General features: G+C 47.6%; 1 protein-coding gene across 2 annotated transcripts; it reads left to right on the plus strand.

Moving 5' to 3' along the window:
* Positions 1 to 3239: 3239 nt before the first annotated feature.
* On the plus strand, positions 3240 to 18486 carry LOC311125143 (hippocalcin-like protein 4; the record flags this gene model as incomplete). Of its 2 annotated transcripts, XM_084199205.1 has the most annotated exons (4): positions 3240 to 3401; positions 17789 to 17907; positions 18016 to 18112; positions 18289 to 18486. In XM_084199205.1, 4 exons carry the CDS (start codon positions 3240 to 3242, stop codon positions 18484 to 18486), a joined length of 576 nt encoding a protein of 191 aa, XP_084055331.1. The 2 variants fall into 2 exon arrangements, with proteins under 2 accessions (XP_084055331.1, XP_084055332.1); XM_084199206.1 differs by lacking the exons at positions 17789 to 17907; positions 18016 to 18112.
* Between the last annotated feature and the right edge of the window lie 520 nt (positions 18487 to 19006).

Below are 19006 nucleotides of genomic sequence, written 5' to 3' on the forward strand. Positions count from 1 at the left end.
AGCCAAATCACAGGCCCTATCAGCAGTGGTGTGAATTCATGGCGGTCAGCCAAATCACAGGCCCTATCAGCAGTGGTGTGTATTCATGGATGGTCAGCCAAATCACAGGCCCAATCAGCAGTGGTGTGTATTCATAGATGGTCAGCCAAATCACAGGCCCTATCAGCAGTGACATGTATTCAAGGCTGGTCAGCCTAATCACAGGCCCTATCAGCAGTGACATGTATTCATGGAGCCAAGGGAAGCCAGGTTTTTCCCAAAAAATTGACCAAGAACAACAACAACAAAACATTATATATATATATATAATCTTTCATCTTTCTTTATTTTCATAATTTTCCTTCAATTCGCAAGAGGCTGAATGTATCTCACCGGAGAAAGCATCCGAGCAAATGAAACAGCGCCCCCTCTGTCTCTGTATGTGTAGCCCATCTATCTGATGCTGTGTGGTCAAAAAGAGTATGACATTGTTGTAGCATTGAATGCAAGGGAAGCCAGCGAGCATTTGGCCTCCCTTGATAAAAAAAGTATAAAATAATAGCCAATTAGCATTGAGCTAAGCTGAGAGAGCTCAACTGTGAATGGTCCTGGCGCACCAACAAAATAAAGTGTGAAAGGAAGCCAGCTTGGATTTGGTTCACTCCTATCACATCACATCGAAAGCAATACGTCATTGACAGAAACAGCTTGAATTGTTGCATCTCGTTGTGTTGTTGTCCTCCGGTGGCTAGCTAGCTAGCTAAAATTGTCCCTTTCGTAAATTAGCCATGGATGGAGACAGGGATTTGTCCTTGTGGTTTTACTTACTTCTCCATACTGGCCAATGATTATAACGCCGATCCTGATACAACCATACATTCATACATTGTGCCCCTGGACTGAGAGGATGGAATTTCAATATGTACATTAGCTAGATGTAGAAGGGTAATGCTAACTAGCTAACCTTGCCCATAAAAGTTAGGCTAGCGAGCAAGAATTTTAGCCAGGTAGCCTAGGACAACAAAAAATAGTCTCTTTATCTGGTACTAGTTATTGTCTCGGCCTTAGGCCTATATATTATGGTCGCAAGGCACATGAACTAGCAGGTTATAGAGCAACGCTTGCATCCCCTGTGATTTTACCCACACACTGCTACTGATTTCTGGTCTTTCTAATTCCCACGTGATGGAGACTTGACCTCTCCATTACCTTCTGCATTTTTTCTATCCCGACATGAACCCTCTACCCTCACTCTTCTTCTTCTTCCCTGTTTTAAAATCTATCCGGTCTCTCCCAGCTGAGTCCAGAGCTCTTAGCCACTGCTTCACTATGAGTCATGTGTCGAGTGGAAGCGTCATGGCAGTCACAATGCTGTCATAATGGGGTGGTCAGTCAGTGAGTGACAGTGTGAATAGGGCCGTTTAGACAGAACGTCACACTGAGTGCCTGTGGCTGTGGGACTGTATAGTAGGACATTTACTACAGGTCCCGACTAAACTAACTAGCTACCAGATGAAGAGATGGTTGCAGTCCTCCTAACAGACTAGACTAACTAGTGCCAGATGAAGAGATGGTTGCAGTCCTCCCAACAGACTAGACTAACTAGTGCCAGATGAAGAGATGGTTGCAGTCCTCCCAACAGACTAGACTAACTAGTGCCAGATGAAGAGATGGTTGCAGTCCTCCCAACAGACTAGACTAGCTACCAGATGAAGAGATGGTTGCAGTCCTCCCAACAGACTAGACTAGCTAGTGCCAGATAAAGAGATGGTTGCAGTCCTCCCAACAGACTAGACTAACTAGTGCCAGATGAAGAGATGGTTGCAGTCCTCCCAACAGACTAGACTAACTAGTGCCAGATGAAGAGATGGTTGCAGTCCTCCCAACAGACTAGACTAACTAGTGCCAGATGAAGAGATGGTTGCAGTCCTCCCAACAGACTAGACTAACTAGTGCCATATGAAGAGATGGTTGCAGTCCTCCCAACAGACTAGACTAGCTACCAGATAAAGAGATGGTTGCAGTCCTCCCAACAGACTAGACTAGCTACCATATAAAGAGATGGTTGCAGTCCTACCAACAGACTAGACTAGCTAGTGCCAGATAAAGATATGGTTGCAGTCCTCCCAACAGACTAAACTAACTAGTGCCAGATAAAGAGATGGTTGCAGTCCTCCAAACAGACTAGACTAGCTACCATATAAAGAGATGGTTGCAGTCCTACCAACAGACTAGACTAGCTAGTGCCAGATAAAGATATGTTTGCAGTCCTCCCAACAGACTAAACTAACTAGTGCCAGATAAAGAGATGGTTGCAGTCCTCCCAACAGACTAAACTAACTAGTGCCAGATAAAGAGATGGTTGCAGTCCTCCCAACAGACTAGACTAGCTACCAGATAAAGAGATGGTTGCAGTCCTCCCAACAGACTAGACTAGCTACCATATAAAGAGATGGTTGCAGTCCTACCAACAGACTAGACTAGCTAGTGCCAGATAAAGATATTGTTGCAGTCCTCCCAACAGACTAAACTAACTAGTGCCAGATAAAGAGATGGTTGCAGTCCTCCCAACAGACTAGACTAACTAGTGCCAGATAAAGAGATGGTTGCAGTCCTCCCAACAGACTAGACTAGCTAGTGCCAGATAAAGAGATGGTTGCAGTCCTCCCAACAGACTAGACTAACTAGTGCCAGATAAAGAGATGGTTGCAGTCCTCCCAACAGACTAGACTAGCTACCAGATAAAGAGATGGTTGCAGTCCTCCCAACAGACTAGACTAGCTACCAGATAAAGAGAGAAACATGTATATATATATATATATATATATATATATATATATATATATATATATATATATATATGTTTTAAAACCCAAAACAAAAGGACACTTTAGAGACTGGGAGGGCAAAGGGGCAGGTAGTACTCTACACAGGAAGAGCCCTATCTGGGGGAGGTGCTCTGCACAGGAAGAGCCCTATCTGGGTACATGTCTGCCTCCCAAGATTCATTATATTTCTTTGACTTGAGCTGATAATTTTATTGGGTGCATGTCCTATTTGATTGAATAATTGATTTGTTATTTTATTTTATCTTGATTGTTTGTGTGTGTTCCAGAGGTGGTTGCATGCTTGCTTAATTTATTGGTTGATTGATCGATCAATCAACTGATTGTGTTCATTCCCAACTATTCTCAGTTAATTGTTCAATAATTGTTGATTGTTTGTACCTTTGTTTCTTTCTCCAGAGAGGATACTTTGTGATGGGGAAAGGAAACAGTAAGCTGGCACCAGAGGTCCTGGATGACCTCACCAAGAGTACTGAGTTCAACGAGGCTGAGCTCAAGCAGTGGTACAAAGGCTTCCTCAAAGACTGTCCCACCGGTATACTGAATCTAGAGGAGTTCCAACAACTATATGTCAAGGTGAGAGAGGAGGGAGGGAGGGAGGCTCAATGACTGACTCACTGGTTTACTCAACCTGAAGGAGTTCCAACAACTCTTCGTCAAGGTGGGGAGGGAGGAAGAGATAGAGAAATAGAGAGAGAGGGAGGGAAATGTATCCACTCACTAACTGTAAGTCGCTCTGGATTACATTTACATTTACGTCATTTAGCAGACGCTCTTATCCAGAGCGACTTACAAATTGGTGCATTCACCCTATAGCCAGTGGGATAACCACTTTACAATTATTATTATTATTATTTTTTTTAGGGGGGAGTGGGGGGGCGGGGGGGTAGAAGGATTACTTTATCCTATCCCAGGTATTCCTTAAAGAGGTGGGGTTTCAAATGTCTCCGGAAGGTGGTGAGTGACTCCGCTGTCCTGGCGTCGTGAGGGAGCTTGTTCCACCATTGGGGTGCCAGAGCAGCGAACAGTTTTGACTGGGCTGAGCGGGAACTATGCTTCCGCAGAGGAAGGGGAGCCAGCAGGCCAGAGGTGGATGAACGCAATGCCCTCGTTTGGGTGTAGGGACTGATCAGAGCCTGAAGGTACAGAGGTGCCGTTCCCCTCACAGCTCCATAGGCAAGCACCATGGTCTTGTAACAGATGCGAGCTTCAACTGGAAGCCAGTGGAGTGTGCGGAGGAGCGGGGTGACGTGAGAGAACTTGGGAAGGTTGAACACCAGACGGGCTGCGGCATTCTGGATGAGTTGTAGGGGTTTAATGGCACAGGCAGGGAGCCCAGCCAACAGCGAGTTGCAGTAATCCAGACGGGAGATGACAAGTGCCTGGATTAGGACCTGTGCCGCTTCCTGTGTAAGGCAGGGTCGTACTCTCCGAATGCTGTAGAGCATGAACCTGCAGGATCGGGTCACCGCCTTGATGTTAGCGGAGAACGACAGGGTGTTGTCCAGGGTCACGCCAAGGCTCTTCGCACTCTGGGAGGAGGACACAACGGAGTTGTCAACCGTGATGGCGAGATCATGGAACAGGCAGTCCTTCCCCGGGAGGAAGAGCAGCTCCGTCTTGCCAAGGTTCAGCTTGAGGTGGTGATCCGTCATCCATACTGATATGTCTGCCAGACATGCAGAGATGCGATTCGCCACCTGGTTATCAGAAGGGGGAAAGGAGAAGATTAGTTGTGTATCGTCAGCGTAGCAATGATAGGAGAGGCCATGTGAGGATATGACTGAGCCAAGTGAGTTGGTGTATAGGGAGAATAGGAGAGGGCCTAGAACTGAGCCCTGGGGGACACCAGTGGTGAGAGCACGTGGTGCGGAGACAGCTTCTCGCCACGCCACTTGGTAGGAGCGACCGGTCAGGTAGGACGCAATCCAGGAGTGAGCCGTGCCGGAGATGCCCAGCTCGGAGAGGGTGGAGAGGAGGATCTGATGGTTCACAGTATCAAAGGCAGCAGAAAGGTCTAGAAGGACAAGAGCAGAGGAGAGAGAGTTAGCTTTAGCAGTGCGGAGAGCCTCCGTGACACAGAGAAGAGCAGTCTCAGTTGAATGACCAGTCATGAAACCTGACTGGTTTGGATCAAGAAGGTCATTCTGAGAGAGATAGCAAGAGAGTTGGCTAAAGACGGCACGCTCAATAGTTTTGGAAAGAAAAGAAAGAAGGGATACTGGTCTGTAGTTGTTGACATCAGTGGGATCGAGTGTTGGTTTTTTGAGAAGGGGTGCAACTCTCGCTCTCTTGAAGACGGAAGGGACATAGCCAGCGGTCAAGGATGAGTTGATCAGCGAGGTGAGGTAGGGGAGAAGGTCACCGGAGATGGTCTGGAGAAGAGAGGAGGGGATGGGGTCAAGCGGGCAGGTTGTTGGGTGGCCTGCAGTCACAAGTCGCAAGATTTTATCTGGAGAGAGAGGGGAGAAAGAAGTCAAAGCATAGGGTAGGGCAGTGTGAGCAGGACCAGCAGTGTCATTAGACTTAACAAACGAAGATCGGATGTCGTCAACCTTCTTTTCAAAGTGGTTGACGAAGTCATCCACAGAGAGAGAGGAGGGGGGAGGATTCAGCAGGGAGGAGAATGTGGCAAAGAGCTTCCTAGGGTTAGAGGCAGATGCTTGGAATTTAGAGTGGTAGAAAGTGGCCTTAGCAGCAGAAACAGATGAAGAAAATGTAGAGAGGAGGTAGTGAAAAGATGCCAGGTCGGCAGGGAGTTTAGTTTTCTTCCATTTCCGCTCCGCTGCCCGGAGCTCTGTTCTGTGAGCTCGCAATGAGTCATCAAGCCACGGAGCTGGAGGGGAGGACCGAGCCGGCCGGGAGGATAGGGGACACAGAGATTCAAAGGATGCAGAAAGGGAGGAGAGGAGGGTTGAGGAGGCAGAATCAGGAGATTGGAGGGAGAAGGATTGAGCAGAGGGAAGAGATGATAGGATGGAAGAGGAGAGAGTAGTGGGAGAGAGAGAGCGAAGGTTGCGGCGGCGCATTACCATCTGTGTAGGGGCAGAGTGAGTAGTGTTGGAGGAGAGCGAGAGAGAAAAGGATACAAAGTAGTGGTCGGAGACATGGAGGGGAGTTGCAGTGAGATTAGTAGAAGAGCAGCATCTAGTAAAGATGAGGTCAAGCGTATTGCCTGCCTTGTGAGTAGGGGGGGACGGTGAGAGGGTGAGGTCAAAAGAGGAGAGGAGTGGAAAGAAGGAGGCAGAGAGAAATGAGTCAAATGTAGATGTAGGGAGGTTGAAATCCCCCAAAACTGTGAGGGGTGAGCCATCCTCAGGAAAGGAACTTATCAAGGCATAAGAGAGTCTGCTAAATGACTAAAACGTACATGTAAAATGAAGGGAGGGAGAGCTTCAGACATGTTCAGAATATATATTTTTTAAACTTTGTGCCACAAAATGAGAAGTTTTAACTCTCGCTAGCTAGCTACACAACAAAAACCTAGCCAGCAGGCTAACAAGCTAGCCAGAAAAATGGAGCTAGAACAAACCTAGCAAGTTAATACAACTACATCAAACGACCAAACTGAGTAAATCAAAAAGAAGCACTGACTCTAACTTTAAACATATCTTCTGTTTTTGTGTGTGAAGACCTTTCACTACTGTTTTTTGAGCTAAATTAGAGCTAGCTAGCAACAGCAGCAGACAAACAAAACTGGTTGCCATGGCAACAGAGCAGCAGCAGCAGTAGTAGCAGAACCCACAGGCACCATGTCCCCACTCCCCCTCAGCGCTGAGTCCATTCTCTAACCTCCAGAGACCACAGGCACCATGTCCCCACTCCCCCTCAGCACTGAGTCCATTCTCTACCCTCCAGAGGCCACAGGCACCATGTCCCCACTCCCCCTCAGCACTGAGTCCATTCTCTACCCCCCCAGAGGTCAAAAATGAAACAACAAGGAAAGCTTTCAAACAGAAACTACTAAAGGGGAGGCTAGAAACCCTTTTCGCAGACCTCTACAAAAACAGTGATGTGAGAATGCAGACTACGTGAGAATGCTATTCATTGACTACAGCTCAGCATTCAACACCATAGTGCCCTCTAAGCTCATCACTAAGCTAAGGATCCTGGGACTAAACACCTCCCTCTGCAACTGGATCCTGGACTTCCTGACGGGCCGCCCCCAGGTGGTAAGGGTAGGTAACAACACATCTGCCACACTGATCCTCAACACGGGGGCCCCTCAGGGGTGCGTGCTCAGTCCCCTCCTGTACTCTCTGTTCACCCATGACTGCATGGCCAGGCACGACTCCAACACCATCATTAAGTTTGCCGACGACACAACAGTGGTAGGCCTGATCACCGACAACGATGAGACAGCCTATAGGGAGGAGGTCAGAGATCTGGCCGTGTGGTGCCAGGACAACAACCTCTCCCTCAACGTGACCAAGACAAAGGAGAGGATTGTGGACTACAGGAAAAAAAAGAGGACTGAGCACGCCCCCATTCTCATCGACGGGGCTGTAGTGGAACAGGTTGAGAGCTTCAAGTTCCTTGGTGTCCACATCACCAACGAACTATCATGGTCCAAACACACCAAGACAGTCGTGAAGAGGGCACGACAAAGCCTATTCCCCCTCAGGAGACTAAAAAGATTTGGGTCCTCAGATCCTCAAAAAATTCTACAGCTGCACAATCAAGAGCATCCTGACTGGTTGCATCACCGCCTGGTATGGCAACTGCTTGGCCTCTGACCGCAAGGCACTACAGAGGGTAGTGCGTACGGCCCAGTACATCACTGGGTCAAAGCTCCCTGCCATCCAGGACCTCTATACCAGGCGGTGTCAGAGGAAGGCCCTCAAAATTGTCAAAGACTCCAGCCACCCTAGTCATAGACTGTTCTCTCTGCTACCGCACGGCAAGCGGTACCGGAGTGCCAAGTCTAGGTCCAAAAGACTTCTCAACAGCTTCTACCCCCAAGCCATAAGACTCCTGAACAGCTAATCATGGCTACCCGGACTATTTGCACTGCCCCCCCACCCCATCCTTTTTACGCTGCTGCTACTCTGTTAAGTATTTATGCATAGTCACTTTAACTCTACCCACATGTACATATTACCTCAACTACCTCAACTAGCCGGTGCCCCCGCACATTGACTCTGCAACGGTACCCCCCTGTATATATAGCCTCCCTACTGTCACTTTATTTTACTGTATATATAGCCTCCCTACTGTCACTTTATTTTACTTCTGCTCTTTTTTTCTCAACACTTTTTTTTGTTGTTGTTTTATTCTTACTTTTTTTGTTTAAAATAAATGCACTGTTGGTTAAGGGCTGTAAGTAAGCATTTCACTGTAATGTCTGCACCTGTTGTATTCGGCGCATGTGACCAATAAAATTTGATTTGATTTGATTTGATTTGAGTAATCTCATCTTTCTCACTGACCAGCCAAATTCATGGCGCTCAGCAGTCTGCTCTCACTACCCATCCATAAAGAAAGAGGGAATCTGTAATGGGTGGAAGCTGAAAGTCAAAGAGACAGACGACCCTGACAGCACCATGATAACAATCAACCTCTACAAGACTGGGACTATCATGGTGCAAGGTAACCTTAGGCTGTTTGAAACAGACTTTCAGACCATTAAGGAAAGAGCAGAAAGAGAGAAGGACACCACCAGTGACATGCCCTCCCACAAGAGAAACTCCACCAGCACCACCCTCACCCCCACTATCCCCACCCAAAAAGGCACATCCAGCAACTCTCTTCCCACCATAGTGGAGGACAGGTAGTGAATGGCGCCGGAGAAGATGGCTGCCGTTTTACAGCCCTCTAACCAATTGTACTATCATGTGTGTTTTTCCACGTTATTTGTAATTTATTTTGTACATGGATATCAGGACAGCGATTACTCACCTCGTATTGGACAAAACATTTTTCTTCGACGAGGCGGCCGCGAAGGATATCCTACAGACACCCGACAAGGCCCAAATCCCCGTCATTCGCATGAGAAAGAGACTGAGATATCGTGGACGTAGGTTGGGGTGCCTTGTAAGGATCCGACGGCGAGCGAGTAAACTGCCTCTCCCATCAATCCTATTAGCCAATCTTCAATCATTTGAGAATAAATTGGATGACCTAAGATTACGGTTATCCCACCAACGGGACATTAAAAACTGTAATATCTAGAACGGCTGACTCCGGTAAGACAAGGGGTGGCGGTCTGTGTATATTTGTAAACAATAGCTGGTGAACAAAATCAAATACTAAGGAAGTCTCGAGGTTTTGCTCGCCTGAGGTAGAGTATCTTATGATAAGCTGTAGACCACACTATTTACCAAGAGAGTTTTCATCTATATTTTTAATTGCTGTCTATTTACCACCACAAACCAATGCTGGCATTAAGATTGCACTGAATGAGCTGTATAAGGCCATTAGTGAACAGGAAAATGCTCATCCAGAGGCAGCACTCCTAGTGGCCGGGGACTTTAATGCAGGGAAACTTAAATCCATTCTACCTAATTTCTACCAGCATGTTAAATGTGCAACCAGAGGAAAAAAAACTCTAGACCACCTTTACTCCACACACAGAGACGCATACAAAGCTCTCCCTCGCCCTCCATTTGGCAAATCTGACCATAACTCTATCCTCCTGATTCCTGCTTATAAGCAAAAACTAAAGCAGGAAGCACCAGTGACTCGGTTAATAAAAACGTGGTCAGATGACGCAGATGCTAAGCTACAGGACTGTTTTGCTAGCACAGACTGGAACATGTTCCGGGATTCTTCAGATAGCATTGAGGAATACACCACATACGTCACTGGCTTCATCAATAAGTGCATCGATGATGTCGTCCCCACAGTGACCGTACGTACATACCCCAACCAGAAGCCATGGATTACAGGCAACATCCGCACTGAGCTAAAGGGTAGAGCTGCCGCTTTCAAGGAGCGGGACTCTAACCCGGACGCTTATATGAAATCCCGCTATGCCCTCCGACGAACCATCAAACAGGCAAAGAGTCAATACAGGACTAAGATTGAATCGTACTACACCGGCTCTGACGCTCGTCGGATGTGGCAGGGCTTGAAAACGATTACAGACTACAAAGGGAAGCACAGCCGCGAGCTGCCCAGTGACAAAAGCCTACCAGACGAGCTAAACCACTTCTATGCTCGCTTCGAGGCAAGCAACACTGAAGCATGCATGAGAGCACCAGCTGTTCTGGATGACTATGTGATCACGCTCTCCGTAGCCGATGTGAGTAAGACTTTTAAGCAGGTCAACATTCACAAGGCCGCAGGGCCAGACGGATTACCAGGACGTGTACTCCGAGCATGTGCTGACCAACTGGCAAGTGTCTTCACTGACATTTTCAACATGTCCCTGACTGAGTCTGTAATACCAACATGTTTCAAGCAGACCGCCATAGTCCCCGTGCCCAAGGACACTAAGATAACCTGCCTAAATGACTACCGACCTGTAGCAAGACGTCTGTAGCCATGAAGTGCTTTGAAAGGCTGGTCATGGCTCACATCAACACCATTATCCCAGAAACCCTAGACCCACTCCAATTTGCATACCGCCCCAACAGATCCACAGATGATGCAATCTCTATTGCACTCCACACTGCCCTTTCCCACCTGGACAAGAGGAACACCTACGTGAGAATGCTATTCATTGACTACAGCTCAGCATTCAACACCATAGTGCCCTCAAAGCTCATCACTAAGCTAAGGATCCTGGGACTAAACACCTCCCTCTGCAACTGGATCCTGGACTTCCTGACGGGTCGCCCCCAGGTGGTAAGGGTAGGTAACAACACATCTGCCACACTGATCGTCAACACGGGGGCCCCTCAGGGGTGCGTGCTCAGTCCCCTCCTGTACTCCCTGTTCACCCATGACTGCATGGCCAGGCACGACTCCAACACCATCTTTAAATTTGCCGACGACACAACAGTGGTAGGCCTGATCACCGACAACAATGAGACAGCCTATAGGGAGGAGGTCAGAGACCTGGCCGTGTGGTGCCATAACAACCTCTCCCTCAACGTGATCAAGACAAAGGAGATGATTGTGGACTACAGGAAAGAAAAGAGGACTGAGCACGCCCCCGTTCTCATCGACAGGGCTGTAGTGGAACAGGTTGAGAGCTTCAAGTTCCTTGGTGTCCACATAACCAACAAACTATCATGGTGCAAACACACCAAGACAGTCGTGAAGAGGGCACGACAAAGCCTATTCCCCTCAGGAGACTGAAAAGATTTGGCATGGGCCCTCAGATCCTCAAAAAATTATACAGCTGCACCATTGAGAGAATCCTTACTGGTTGCATCACCGCCTGGCATGACATCTGCTTGGCCTCCGACCAAAAGGCACTACAGAGGGTAGTGCGTACGGCCCAGTACATCACTGGGGCCAAACTTCCTGCCATCCAGGACCTCTATACCAGGCGGTGTCAGAGGAAGGCCCTCAAAATTGTCAAAGACTCCAGCCACCCTAGTCATAGACTGTTCTCTCTGCTACTGCACGGCAAGCGGTACCGGAGTACCAAGTCTAGGTCCAAAAGACTTCTCAACAGCTTCTACCCCCAAGCCATAAGACTCCTGAACAGCTAATCATGGCTACCCGGACTATTTGCACTGACCCCCCACCCCATCCTTTTTACGCTGCTGCTACTCTGTTAATTATTTATGCATAGTCACTTTAACTCTACCCACATGTACATATTACCTCAACTACCTCAACTAGCCGGTGCCCCCGCACATCGACTCTGCACCGGTACTTCCCTGTATATAGCCTCCCTACTGTTATTTTATTTTACTTCTGCTCTTTTTTTCTCTACACTTTTTTGTTGTTGTTTTATTTTACTTTTTTTTATTAAAAAGAAATGCACTGTTGGTTAAGCATTTCACTGTAATGTCTGCACCTGTTGTATACCAATAAAATTTGATTTGATTTGATTTGACACGCCCCAGGAGGAGAGCGACCCCCTCAGTGCAGAGCAGGCTCAGGCCCTCCTCAGTGCAGAGCAGGCTCAGGCCCTCCTCAGTGTAGAGCAGGCTCAGGCCCTCCTCAGTGCAGAGCAGGCTCAGGCCCTCCTCAGTGCAGAGCAGGCTCAGGCCCTCCTCAGTGCAGAGCAGGCTCAGGCCCTCCTCACCACCATGGCTGCCATGAGGGATCAGTTCACCACACTGGAGGGGGGGGTGGTCCTGCTCAAGGAGAGCGTAAGCAAACAGCAACCAGACATCCACACTTTAGAGGAGCTCCTAACCAAGGTCTGGACAGAGCAGGACAGCAGCCTTGCAACACAGCTGAAAGAGGTTCAGCAAGAAGTAATTGAGAAACATATCTAATCAAAAATACAGAAAACCAGACAACAACAATATATTCCTTCAATATGAAGAAACACTGAAGCCTACAAACACACCCTAAGAACAAAAAAGGAACAGCACATGAGCAATCCGCTGGATGTAATTTAGGAATACATAGAATCAAACCACTTCTGGGAGAATTGGAATAAATTAAACAAACATTACCATGAGGAATTGGCTATCCAAAATTGTGATATGTGGAGAAATCACTTTGCTAACCTCTACAGCAATATAACAAAGAGCCCAGAACAAAAATAAAAATTACAAATCCTTGAATCAGCAGTCAAAGACTATCAGAATCCTGTGAATACCCCAATTACAGAACAATAATTATTGGAAGAACTATACAATCTCCAACCCAAAAAGAACTGTGGTGCTGATGGTATTTTAAATGAAATGATCGAGTATACAGACCACATATTCAAATTGGCTATAGTCAAACTCTTCAACATTATCCTCACTGCAGGTATTTTCCCCGATATTTGGAACCAAGGATTGATCACACCAATCTATGAAAATGGAGACAAATCTGACACAAATAATTACAGAGGAATTTACGTTAACAGCAACTTGGGGACTTGGGAAAAATCATAAATAGCAGACTGTGTCATTTCCTTGATGAACACAACGTCCTGAGCAGAAGCCAGATTTGATTTTTTTTTTTTTATACTGTACAACAGACCACATTTATACCCTCCACACTCCAATTGACAAACAAGTAAACCAAAACATAGGCAACATCTACAGTTGAAGTCATAAGTTTACATACACCTTAGCCAAACTCATTTAAACTCAGTTTTTAACAATTCCTGACATTTAATCCTAGTAAAAATTCCCTGAGTCAGGTTTGTAGGCCTCCTTGCTCGCACACGCTTTTTCAGTTCTGCCCACACATTTTCTATAGGATTGAGGTCAGGGCTTTGTGATGGCCACTCCAATACCTTGACTTTGTTGTCCTTAAGCCGTTTTGCCACAACTTTGGAAGTATGCTTGGGTTCATTGTCCATTTGGAAGACCCATTTGCGAACAAGCTATAACTTCCTGACTGATGTCTTGAGATGATGCTTCAATATATCCACATACATTTCCTTCCTCATGATGCCATCTATTTTGTGAAGTGCACCAGTCCCTCTTGCACCAAAGCACCCCCACAGCATGATGCTGCCACCCCCGTGCTTCACGGTTGGGATGGTGTTCTTCGGCTTGCAAGCTACCCCCCTTTTTCCTCCAAACATAACGATGGTCATTATGGCCAAACTGTTCTATTTTTGTTTCATCAGACCAGAGGACATTTCTCCAAAAAGTACGATATTTGTCCACATGTGTAATTGCAAACCGTAGTCTGGCTTTTTATGGCGGTTTTGGAGCAGTGGCTTCTTCCTTGCTGAGCGGCCTTTCAGGTTATGACGATATAGGACTTGTTTCACTGTGGAAATCATTTTGTACCTGTTTCCTCCAGAATCTTCACAACGTCCATTGCTGTTGTTCTGGGATTGATTTGCACTTTTTGCACCAAAGTACGTTCATCTCCAGTAGACAGAACGCGTCTATTGTTTGTACAGCTGAATGTGGTACCTTCAGGCGTTTGGAAATTGCTCCCAAGGATGAACCAGACTTGTGGAGGTCTTTTTTCTGAGGTCTTGCTGATTTCTTTAGATTTTCACATGATTTCAAGCAAAGAGGCACTGAGTTTGAAGGTAGCCCTTGAAATACATCCACAGGTACACCTCCAATTGCCTCAAATGATGTCAATTAGCCTATCAGAAGCTTCTAAAGCCATGACATCATTTTCTGAAATTTTCCAAGCTGTTTAAAGGCACAGTCAACTTAGTGTATGTAAACTTCTGACCCACTGGAATTGTGATACAGTGAATTATAAGTGAAATAATCTGTCTGTAAATAATTGTTGGAAAAATTACTTGTGTCATGCACGAAGTAGATGTCCTAACTGACTTTCCAAAACTATAGTTTGTTAACAAGAAATTTGTGGAGTGGTTGAAAACCGAGTTTTAATGACTCCAACCTAAGTGTATGTAAACTTTTCACTTCAACTGTACTCATGTTTTGTAGACTTCAAGAAAGCATTTGATTCAATTTGGCACAAAGGTATTTTTTATAAACTAATAGAATGTGGTATTGGAGGGAAAACATATGATGTTATTAAATCAATGTACACTAAAAACAAATGTGCGTTTAAAATTGGCAACAAGCAGGCCTCCCGAGTGGCGCAGCTGTCAAAGGCACTGCATCTCTGTGTTGTGGCATCATCGATCTCAGGCTTTGTCACTACCGGCTGTGACCGTGAGTCCCATAGGGCAGCGCACAATTGGCCCAGCGTCGTCCGGGTTAGGGGAGCGTTTGGCTGGGAGGGGTTTTACTTGGCTCATCGCACTCTAGCGACTCCTTGTGGTGGGCAGGGTGCCTGCAGGCTGACTTCGGTCATCAGTTGAACAATGTTTCTTCTGACACATTGGTTCAGCTGGCTTCCGGGTCAAGCGAGCGGGTGTTAAGAAGCATGGCTTGGCGGGTCATGTTTTGGAGGACACATGACTTGACCTTCGCCTCTGCCGAGCTCGTTGGGGAGTTGCAGTGATGAGACAAGATCATAATCATAAAAAAATGGGGCTGAAAAAATTATTATAAAAAAAGGAAAATGGTAACAAGCAGACTTCTTCTCTCAGGGACGTGCAGTGAAACAGGGCTGCTCAACAAGTCCAACACTATTAATGAATTGGCTAAAACATTAGAAGAATATGCAGCACCTGGTCTCACCCTACACAACACTGAAATCAAGTGTCTGCTGTACGCAGATGACCTGGTGACCTGTCTCCCACTAAGGAGGGTGGGTACTGGGCAACAGAAGACGAACAGCAGAGGGGGCTAATGATCTTGGAGATGTGTAAAGGGCCAATAAAGTGGGGGGAAAGTTTGCGGGGCTCCACCTGGAGGGGCAGATCTCAGGCGGACAGCCATACCTTCTGCCCGAGACGTTACCGCGGAGCGGGGGGGGTTCCGGTGGCGTTCCGCTTGTCATCGATACCTGTAGGTGGTCTTGAGAAGAGCCGACCGGGCTCTCTTCCAGGTACAACGACAGCTGTGGACAAACATGCCGACCTCTTCCTGGGCCAAGGGTATGCCGACCTCTTCCTGGTCCGAGGGTATGCCGACCTCTTCCTGGGCCGAGGGTATGCCGACCTCTTCCTGGGCCGAGGGTATGCCGACCTCTTCCTCTTGCTCCGGGGGCTGATAACCCAGGGAACCCTCAAAGGGTGAAAGACCCATGGCAGAGCAGGGAAGGGTGTCTCGGGCGTATTCGACCCACACTAGTTGCTGGCTCCAGGTGATGGGGTTGGCGGAGACCAGGCAGCGCAAAGTCGTCTCCAGGTCTTGGTTGGCTCGCTCCGACTGGCCGTTGGACTGAGGGTGGAAGCCGGAGGACAGGCTGGCCGACGACCAAATGAGTGTGCAGAACGCTTTCCAGAACCGGGACGAGAACTGAGGACTCCGGTCGAAGACCATGACCAATGGGAGCCCATGGACCCGGAAGACGTGCTGCACCATGAGCTGGGCTGTCCCTTTGGCGGAGGGTAGCTTGGGGAGAGGAATGAAGTGGGCGGCTTTGGAAAACCGGTCCACAACTGTCAGGAATGGCGGTGTTGCCATCAGACAGGGGAAGACTCGTAACAAAGTCCAGGGATATGTGAGACCAGGGATATGTGAGACCAGGGACGGTGAGGAAAAGGCAGAGGTTGGAGGAGACCAGCCGGAGCTTGCCGAGGAGACTAGTTCTGCGGACAGATCATGCAGGCGGCGATGAACACGGAGACGTCAGGAACCATGATAGGCCACCAAAAGCTGGTCCAAGTCTGCTGGGTCAGTCATGGCCAGTTCGTACTACCACGTTTCAGGAGAAGACCCAGATGCAGACAGTGTTGAAGTAACAAAAGAGTATTACAAAAACAGAGGGCAGGCAAACGACAGGTCAAGGGCAGGCAGAGGTCAGTAATCCAGATCAGAGTCCAAAAGGTACATAACGGCAGGCAGTCTCAGGGTCAGGGCAGGCAGAGGTCAATAATCCAGGGTGGTGTGACAAGGTACAGAACGGCAGGCAGGCTCAGGGTCAGGGCAGGCAGAGGTCAGTAATCCAGGGTGGTGTGAAAAGGTACAGAACGGCAGGCAGGCTCAGGGTCAGAGAAGGCAGAGGTCAATAATCCAGGGTGGTGTGATAACGTACAGAATTGCATGCAGGCTCAGGGTCAGGGCAGGCAGAGGTCAATAATCCAGGGTGGTGTGACAAGGTACAGAACGGTGGCAGGCTCAGGGTCAGGGCAGGCAGAGGTCAATAATCCAGGGTGGTGTGACAAGGTACAGAACGGCAGGCAGGCTCAGGGTCAGGGCAGGCAGAATGGTCAAAACCAGGGAAACTAGAAAACAGGAACTTGAGAAAGCCAGGAGCAAGGGGAAAAATGCTTTTAGGCTTGACGAAACAAAACGAACTGGCAACAGACAAACAGAGAACACAGGTATAAATACACTGGGGATAATGGGGAAGATGGGCGACACCTGGAGGGGGGTGGAGACAATCACAAAGACAGGTGAAACAGATCAGGGTGTGACAGGTACAATTTAATGTCAATAATATTTCCCATTTTGTTTGGGCTTTCATATCATGCCATGTGGCTTCTCAGTCATGTTGAGACTGGTCTACTACTATTGCTTTAATGTATTGTTATTCTCATTAATATTGTTGTTATAGTTGCTGTTAATGGTAATCCCATTTTCACTACTACTATTATTATTGATGGCTTACTGCTTACTGTTATATGTATACTTTGACAATGTAAGTCATTTAACTTGCCATGTCAATAAAGTCTACAGAATTGAAATGTAATTGAATTGAGAGAGAGAGAGGGAGGGAGGGAGGGAGGGAGGGAGGGGGAGGAGAGGGTTGAAGAGGAAGTAACAGTAAATAGGGGGAGAAGAGGGGTGAGGGGGAGAGGGGGAGAGGGGAGAGAGACAGAGAGAGGGGGAGAAGAGGGGTGAGGGGGAGAGAGAGACAGAGACAGAGAGGTGAGGGGGAGAGAGAGAGAGACAGAGAGAGGGGGAGAGGAGGGGTGAGGGGGAGAGAGAGAGAGAGACAGAGAGAGGGGGAGAAGAGGGGTGAGTGGGAGAGGGGGAGAGAGAGAGAGAGAGACAGAGAGAGGGGGAGAAGAGGGGTGAGGGGGAGAGAGAGAGAGAGAGACAGAGAGAGAGAGAGAGAGACAGAGACAGAGACAGAGAAAGGGGGAGAAGAGGGGTGAGGGGGAGAGGGGGAGAGAGAGAGACAGAGAGAGGGGGAGAAGAGGGGTGAGGGGGAGAGAGAGAGAGAGAGAGAGAGAGACAGAGAGAGGGGGAGACGAGGGGTGAGGGGGAGAGGGGGAGACAGAGAGAGACAGAGAGACAGAGAGAGGGGGAGAAGAGGGGTGAGGGGGAGAGAGAGAGGAGAAAGGAATGAGAACAGTGGTAAATGGGCTTCCTAAAGCTTTCCCAGAAACTAGTTTGGAGGGATTTATGACATTATCCAGTGACCTACGTTACATTTCTTGATCTCTTTTTCTCACCCAGTTCTTTCCGTATGGCGATGCGTCGAAGTTCGCCCAGCATGCCTTCCGGACCTTCGATAAGAACGGTGACGGGACCATCGACTTCCGGGAGTTTATCTGTGCTCTGTCAATCACCTCAAGGTACGTTTCATAACACACACACACACACACACGCACACGCACACGCACACACACACACACACACACACTTGCATGTTTATGTTTGACAGTTCTCTCCATCACCTCTAGGGGGAGCTTTGAGCAGAAACTCAACTGGGCCTTCAACATGTATGACTTAGACGGAGACGGCAAGATCACACGCATGGAGATGCTGGAGATCATAGAGGTGTGTGTGTTTCTGTGTGTGTGAGTCTGTGTGTGTTTGAGTGTGCTTGTCTGCATACTTATGTGTTGTGTGGGTCTGTCTTATAACTCACTGTCTGTGTCTCCAACGAATGCCCCATCCCATCTTTACTGACCACCTTCTCTCTTTCCCTCTCTCTCTCTCTTTCTGTTTCCTAGGCGATCTATAAGATGGTTGGCACTGTGATAATGATGCGTATGAACGAGGACGGGCTGACTCCCCAGCAGCGCGTGGATAAGATCTTCTCCAAGATGGATAAAGATCACAACGATGAGATCACACTGGAGGAGTTCAAAGAGGCAGCCAAGAGTGATCCCTCCATCGTCCTACTGCTGCAGTGTGACATGCAGAAATAGAGGAGGGAGGGAGGGAGGGAGGGAGGGAGGGAGGGAGGGAGGGAGGATGAGAGACGGGATGGAAAGGCAGTGTAGGATCTGCAGAAGTTGGGATGGAGAAAGGGGTGAGGGAGGGAACAGATGAGGGGAGGTAGAGATGGAGGAGAGCAGGGTGGAGAAAAATTGAAGGAGATTAAGAATAGGAGATACATTTAAAGGAGATGAAGGTTAGGAGATACATTTAAAGCAGATGAAGGTTAGGAGATACATTTAAAGCAGATGAAGGTTAGGAGATACATTTAAAGCAGATGAAAGTTAGGAGATACATTTGAAGCAGATGAAGGTTAGGATATACATTTAAAATAAAAATCATATTTATTTATTTTACATTTAAAGCAGATGAAGGTTAGGATATACATTTAAAGCAGATGAAGGTTAGGAGATACATTTAAAGCAGATGAAGGTTAGGAGATACATTTAAAGCAGATGAAGGTTAGGAGATACATTTCAAGCAGATGAAGGTTAGGAGATAAATTTCCTG

This window comes from Coregonus lavaretus (assembly GCF_964263955.1).
Source record: "Coregonus lavaretus genome assembly, contig: HAP1_SCAFFOLD_2961, whole genome shotgun sequence".
Lineage (NCBI taxonomy): Eukaryota > Metazoa > Chordata > Actinopteri > Salmoniformes > Salmonidae > Coregonus > Coregonus lavaretus.